Source organism: Neophocaena asiaeorientalis, unplaced genomic scaffold (genome assembly GCF_003031525.2).
Source record: "Neophocaena asiaeorientalis asiaeorientalis breed wild unplaced genomic scaffold, Neophocaena_asiaeorientalis_V1.1 scaffold242, whole genome shotgun sequence".
NCBI classification, from domain to species: domain Eukaryota; kingdom Metazoa; phylum Chordata; class Mammalia; order Artiodactyla; family Phocoenidae; genus Neophocaena; species Neophocaena asiaeorientalis.
In genome coordinates, this window is record NW_020172451.1 from 8,814,319 (window position 1) to 8,821,691 (window position 7,373).

Below are 7,373 nucleotides of genomic sequence, written 5' to 3' on the forward strand. Positions count from 1 at the left end.
CTCCCCACAGGGCCCTGCCAATGGCCCTGCTTGGCTTGGCAGAAATCTCTCCCTCCCAAACCTGTCAACCCCCTATTCTAACGCCACCCTGAGCCTGGCCCTGCCCACCTGTTCTCGGGGGAGAAGAGGTAGACAGACCAGTCCTTGCGGACTTCGCACCAGTCAGGCTTGTAGACGTCAATCATCTTGCGGACACGGAAGCACAGAGTCTGGCAAGGGGAGGACGGGGTGCTGGCGGGTCAGCGCTGCCCAGAGCCGCTCATATCCACCCACCCTGACCATCCAGCAAAGTGGGGCCACTGGATGACCTCCGAACTCTCCCAGCAAGACCAGAACCCTCACCCCACCCAGGGCGGTCAGGGAGGGCTTCTCTCACAGGGGCGGGCCCAGCTCAGAGGTGTTCCGGCCCCGTCCCCTGTTCACCCACCTGAAGCCTTCTCCCCATGGCCAGGGTCCCCCTTAGGCGGGACCCCTGTCGGTCCCTCCCACTCCAGCGCCACCCCTCGACCACTCCCCGTTGCATCCCAGCTGACCTCCTCGTGGTCCCCTCCGTGGCCCCCAGAGCCTCGCGCACTCACGTAGTCCATCTCCTCTTCGTCCTCCCCGGGATCCCGGCGGTCGTCCATCTTGGTGAAGACGTCCTTGGCGATGCTGGGCATCCTGCCATTGCAGTCCTCGTGCCCGGGGACCGGGCCTGCCGCCCTCCAGGCAGTCCGTGGGTGGGTGCCCACGGCGGGCACCAGCTCGGCCAGGTCCACCGAATCTCTGGTGTCGAGGGACAGCGTCCGGCGGTGGTGGCAGTGACGGTGCGCCAGGTGGGGACCATGCTGCGCTTGGTGGGCGTGCGGGACGTGCGGGGCGTGCAGGGCGTGCGGGGGCACGGCCCGCAGTGGCGCCTCCTCCCGGGCACCTTCGCAGGCCCGGGCACCGCTGCTGCGCTCCGCCGCCGAGAGCAGGGACTCGTGCTCCGCCGATGGTGGCTTGTGCTTGAGGCTGTTCCAGCTGGAGCGACGGCTGGCCCAGGCCCCACTGCGGCCCCACGGCCCGTGATAGGAACTCCGAGAGCTGGACTGGGAGGAAGCCCGGGGCTCCGGTCAGCGCCACCACACACACCCACGGTTGTGACTGAAGGGAGCCTGCACACCCGCTGAGGCCCAAAGAGGGCTGCCCACCTGGCCAGTGGGCGACAGAAGGGGCTAGACCCCAGAGGTCCTCTCCTTGCTCTGCCTCTCACTCCATCCACATCTACAGACACACGGGTACCTCCACTGTGTGGCTATGTCCCTCCTGCCACCTCCCTTCCCTTGATAACAGTACAGTAAGTCAGGGCATCTTCCCATTTTACAGGAAGGGAAACTGAGGCTCAAGAAGGGCTGTAACTTGGTCATGGGTACAAAGTTTGGCAGTGGCAGAGGCCAGATACAAGCTCAGGTCTGCCCAACCCCAAGGTCCAGCTCTCAACCCTACACATAGCTGCTAAAACAAAAACCCACCTCTCTACACCAGACCCACTGGCACTATTCATTCATTCATTCACTCACTCATTCCTTGTTGCCAGGTCCTGCTCTGTCCCTGGGCACCCAGGAATGCAACAGACATGGTCCCTGCCTGTTTCTGGCTGGGCAGTCTGGTGCCCTAAGCCTAGGTACCAGTCTGAGGCTGGACTGGCAGACACTTCTCAGGGTCCCTCCGCACACACCCAGCAGGGAGTAGCCAACCAGAGCACCCCATGAGGACTCACCAGGGAGCGCTGGTCGTAGCTCACCCTCCCCAGTGACATGACACTGCTCTTGCGGGAGCCCAAGGCCATTAGCACAGGGTCTGGCTGCAGCGAGAGGCGGGGGGCGGATGCTGCAGCCCCAGTGGGGCCCAGATGTCCACCCAGTGGGAGATTGGGGTCCAGGTGCCCATTGGGGGTCATGGGGATTGGGCAGAGCTTGGGATCTGGAGGGTTCAGATAGAGACAGAGGGAGGAGCAGACAAGAGGACAGAACAAGAGCAAAAGAAGCCATGAGACAAAGAAACAGACAGAGACAGTAACAGAAATGAAGTTTTTCTGGAGAGACCTCCTCCACCAGGAAGTCCTCCTGCTTGGATCCCGTCACACGTGCCTCCCCTCTGCCCCATTTGCAAGGCTCTCAGTTTTATTTTTGGATGAGTGGATCCCTTGCCTTCTGTGTTCAGGGCCAGCTCCGAGCTTTACCCAACATAGGAACCTCACTCCCATGCCCAGTGCAGGAAGAAGGCAGAGCCTGCTTAGCCCCGTTACTGAGAAGGACACAGCATGGGCTGGGAGGTTTCTTCCAAGCTGCGCAGTGGTGCTAAAAAAACCCAGGCATGCTGAGGCCCAAGGCTCTTCGCTACAGGCCAGCGGTATGGAGGGGTGAGGGTGGGCTGCAGCCACCCCTGTGGCTAGAATTCAGGAGAGCCATGAATGTCACTGACCTTTGGCGATTTAGCAATTCTTTCAATTATAAATGTAAACAACAAACCATAGAGAATTAGCAGTCCTGAGCCTTGGCTTGAGGGGAAACCAGATGCTGTGCCCTCTGCCCAACTAGATCTGGGGAAGAGTCCTGGCCTCCTAGGTGACGAGTGGAGGTCCGTTTACCTCCGCCACTGTCCAGGCCCTCCTGGAGCTTGTCAAACTCCTCCATGTTGGATGAGCTCTGGTCCTCGTCCGAGTAGGAGCGATTGGCGTCGCCCTGGGAGACCGTCCCTCACATTGGAACAAAAGTCAGCTTAGCCCTTCCCTCCCTCCTGAATTTTTCAATGGGTGTTTTCACCACCCCCCATTTTACAGATGGGGAAACTGAGGCTCAGAAAATGGAAGCGAGAAGCTAACGAGGACCTAGGCCACAAACCCACATCTGCCTGATTGTAAGTGTCCCCAAAGCCTCAGAAAATGAAGGAGGCAGGATCCAGAATCCCAGATCTTGGGGACTTTAGGATCTCACAGATGGAGAAGCCTAGGCCTACACCCCTGGGGGAGAGGCAGGGATCCTAGATGCAGATTCCCCCCCCCACTTGCATGCCTCCTGTGATGGGAAGCTCATCACCTCACTGGCAACCCCCTCCTCTGGAGACCTGTTGCCTGCTAGATGTTTGAATCGCAGTCCTCCTCCATCCAGACCACCCCCCGCCCAGTCTTGTGCAGGCCCCAAAGGGGTGCTTCCTCCACCAGGGCCACAGTCACCTCCGCCTGGAAGCCCTCCACCAGGATGGCCACCAGCAGGTTGAAGAGCACATAGTTGCCGAAGGTCATGAGGGCAACGAAGTAGAGGGAGGCCCAGGGGGAGGTGGAGGCCATGCCATTGTAGAGGACGATGTTCCAGTCCTCCTGGGTAAGGATCTGTGCAGGGAAGGGGGATGACAGCTCAGCCCCTGAGTATCTCCAGGCCCCCCAGCCCACTGGGTGCCCTAGGTGCAGGCACGCCGCAGCCCATGAGCACCTACAGCATCCTCTCACACACGCTCGGGCACACCCAGGGTCCTCGAAAACCATGGCCCTAGCTGGGGGCAGAGCCGCAGAATCATGCACGTGCATGTGTGTGTGTGCTGACACGCACACACACCTCTTCCTGCTGCCCGGCCCGCCCATACCCTCGAGGCCTATGTCACACACTCCTGCCCTGACACGTGCGCCCCACGGACCGGTGCTCCCTCCTGGCTGCTCCCCAGCCCCACCCTCTCAGCACCGTATCCCACCACCCAGGGCACAAGCCCCCCTGCCTTCTCCCCTTGTTCCTTCTGCCCCCACCACACCTGTGTGTACACACCCACTCAACCATGGCCACAGCACACGTGAGGAAACAGTCTCAGGGAAGAATCCTAACCCCACGGTCTCAGGGCAGGAGCGAGGGGGTGGGGACGGGCACCGGGCAATCAGTCCAGCTCCCAGAGCCAGCGCTGTGCCAGCCTGGCCACTGGAGGCCGGGGTTGAGGGGCCTCCTTGTCAGGCCACTGCTCTCCCCTGGATTCTCTGAGGCTGGGGGCACCTCCAAAAAGTGATCCTGGGAGAACTCCCTTCCCCAGACACCCATGGACACATGCGGGGGCTCACCTGGAACACCGTGACAATGGCCCACAGCAGGGAGTCAAAGTTCTTCCGGTCAGGGACTGTGTCTCCCGTGTCCGTGCGGAGGCTGAATTTGCAGCCAAAGATGTGCATCCCAAGGATGCTGGGGGAGAGACAGAGGTGGCTCGAGGGACTCACACACACAGAGCTCTCTGCCCACCCACCTTGTTTCATTCTCAGAACCACCCACTAAGATGGGAGGGGCCAGCGTTGGTCCCATTTTACAGACGTGAACACAGAGGCTCAGAGGGGCAGTACTCGCCCGGAGCCATAGGGGATTAAGTGAGGGCGCCAGGATTCGTATCCAGGTTTGGGGTGTTGCCCGGAGAAGCTCACCCAGCCACGCTCCCCCAGGGGCCTGGCAGCCCCCGCAGGTGTGGCCCCAGGGTGGGCGGGACTCACCTGAAGATGAAGATGAATAGCATGAGCAGCATGCAGAAGGTGGCCACGTTGTCCATGGTCTTCATGAGCACCACGAGCTGCCGCCGCAGCGCGGGCATGAAGCGCACGAGCTTGAGCACCCGCAGCAGCCGGAAGGTCCGCAGCACCGACAGCCCGCCGTCCGCCTGCCCCACGATCTCCCAGACGCTGCAGCCCGCCGGGTGGGGTGGGCGGGGGAGAGAGGCAGGAAGGGTCAGAGCGAGGCCGGCAGGAGACGAGGGCAGAGCAAGGAGAGGCCAGGTGGGCGGAGAGACGGACGGCTTCCATTCGTTCACTCATTCATCCAATGGGTATTGTTTCACGGGTCACTGCGGCTCGCGGCACCCTGAAGCCGGGGCTCTGAACCTGGATTCCATGGACCACCCCCCGCAAGAAGTCTATGGCGCGTAAATATCACTGACCTCTTTTTTGAGATTTAACATTCTTTTGATTATGAACGTCAGCAACAAACAGCAGAGAATTAGCACTTCCTGTGGCCTCGTGGCAGAGAATTAGCACTTCCTGTGGCCTCGTGGCAGAGAATTAGCACTTCCTGTGGCCTCGTGGCCAATCGAAATCACTGACACTTTTCTACCACATGACAGCCGATACACGTGTTTCCAGATATCACTTATACCCATCCTCTCTTTGGAATGATGGTAGTCACGGACCCACTGCTGGATCTTGCTATTTAATGAATTAATCCAGAAGTGCATACACTGCTAAATCACAAATTTTCAAATTTTTTGATAACTGCATTTCAGTGTAATTAGCTTCCTTTGATCTTATGTACTTCATTTACTGGCTGGGGTCAGTGCATTCAATCCCCCTCCCACCCCGTTCTGTTTCTAGGCCCACAGGCTAGGGGCAGGATTGGGGTCGGCGGGGGAGGTTGGCACCTGATGATGACAATGACGCTGTCGAAGATGTTGTAGGGGTTCCGCAGGTAGTCAAAGAGCCCGAAGGCGGCCAGCTTCAGCAGCATCTCCAGGGCGAACATGCTGGTGAAGACCACGTTGCAGATCTCCAGGATGTTGGTCAGCTCCTCGGGCTATGGGGGTGTTGGGGAAGGGAACGGGGACCCGGTCAGGCCAGAGGGCTGCCGGGATACCCATCAGCTCTAGAACCTCCGGGAAGGCCCGGCTCTGCCACCCCGGCTCCACGACCTGCAGGTCAGTGTCCTTGCCAGAGCTCCATCCTCCCCCTGCACTTGGCCTCAAGAAACCTACAACTCTGCCTCATCTCTGCTGTCTTGAGAGGTCCACTGAGATGGGAACACGTGGGGCTAACCTTCCACCAAGTTGGCAATGATGCTGGTACTGCACACTAAGGGTCACATTATGATACCCATTTTACAGATAAGGAAACTAAGGCTCAGAAACAAGCCAGAGGTTACATGGCTAGACACAGAGCAAGACAAGGAGGCAAACCAGTGGCTGCGGAAACCCCGTTTGCCCACGACCCTAACCCATTTTGGGAGCACGTGCAGGACCTGCCCTGTGCACTTCACAGGCATCATGTAACTTAGTCCCTCACGAGAGTCCATTATGCATATGAAGCAGGTTCAGAGAAGGCCAGTCCCCTGCCCGAGACCGCACAGTTAGTAAGGGGCAGAGCCAGGGTTTGAACCCAGGCAGCCTGGCTCCAAGTCTCCACCCTTAACCCCTGCCTGTGCAGACCTCCCTACACAGCCTTCCCCTCACCTCCTTCCTTCCTTAGCAATGGCATCTCAGGATTGCGGGTGGCTGGAGACCATCTGCCCTGGGAAGGGAGGACAGAGACCGTGCACCTACTGTGTGCCACCACGGCTCTCAATCCACCTGTCCACCTGGTCAGTGGGGCTTACTTCTCCCGCTTCTCAGAGGAGGACACGAAGGCCCAGAGAGGTTAAGGGTCAAAGTCACCAGCTGCTCAGAGGGAGACTGGCCCCTCTGGCCGCAGACCCAACCTCTGCCCCTGGAGCTGTTTACTTGATGGTTATTAGCAGTAGGTGACACCCCTGCAAGTGGGACCACCCAAGGAACCCCAGTGTATGAAACAGGCCACCCTGTTGGCCACGACTGGGGGTGGGGTTACAGGTCCTCCCCGCAACAGCCCGGGCCTCAGTTTCCTCATCCATAAAACGAGGGAATGGCGTAAGATGAGGGCCATACAAGGCTCCAGCCCCTTCTCTCCCTGCCCCTCCCCCAGCCCTGGCCCCGCCAGGACTGGTGAAGTGCCTGGTCTCTGCTCACCCTGGGCCAGCTTGTTCCCGCCTGAATCACAGAGAAGGGAAGGGCCATTTGTTAGGCCTGAACATGTGCCCGTGTTGAGCTCGACCCCAACACAGTTACTGACAGTCGATCTGTGAGGCCACTGTTAGCAACTCCATTTTACAGATGAGGAAACTGAGGCTCAGAGAAGGGAACTGCCTTGCTCAGAGCCACCCGGCAAGGCTGTGGCAGAGCCACCAAGTCAGACTCCAAACTGATCTCCTGGTATCCACACCCACACCTCCCCAAACTCGTCCATCCATCATCCACTTGTTCATCACTGCATGCACTCCACAGGCCTCCCAAGCATCCGTCAGGGGCCGGGCTTGTGCTGCCCAGGGTGGGCGGTGGTGAATGAATCAGCGCGTTCTTCCTGCCCTTGAGAGGTGCAGTCTCCGCCGGCAAAGCCCATCGTGCGAGTTAACAAACCACCCGGCGGTGACAAAAACAGAGGGAACTTGAGGGTGTTTTGGGGGAACAGGGCAGTGGAGTCAGGAGCAGCTTCCTATAGAGAGTGACATCTCGGGGAGACCTCAAAGCCGAGAGGGGGAGTGGGTGACAGGGAGAAGAGAAGGTTGTCCAGGCAAAGAGACCAGCCCGAACTCGGGCTGGGAGGCGGGAGA

General features: G+C 59.4%; 1 protein-coding gene across 1 annotated transcript in view; it reads right to left on the bottom strand.

The window, feature by feature from the left end:
* CACNA1I (calcium voltage-gated channel subunit alpha1 I) overlaps positions 1-7,373 on the bottom strand; it is a 53,959-nt gene that overhangs the window by 25,531 nt on the left and 21,055 nt on the right. Inside the window, exons 7-14 of the mRNA XM_024737412.1 lie at positions 5,398-5,549; positions 4,481-4,666; positions 4,064-4,181; positions 3,197-3,352; positions 2,612-2,705; positions 1,742-1,944; positions 579-1,070; positions 109-209 (exon numbers count right to left, since the gene is read on the bottom strand). Coding sequence (XP_024593180.1) covers positions 109-209; positions 579-1,070; positions 1,742-1,944; positions 2,612-2,705; positions 3,197-3,352; positions 4,064-4,181; positions 4,481-4,666; positions 5,398-5,549 — 1,502 coding nt within the window. The remainder of the gene's footprint in view (positions 1-108; positions 210-578; positions 1,071-1,741; positions 1,945-2,611; positions 2,706-3,196; positions 3,353-4,063; positions 4,182-4,480; positions 4,667-5,397; positions 5,550-7,373) is intronic.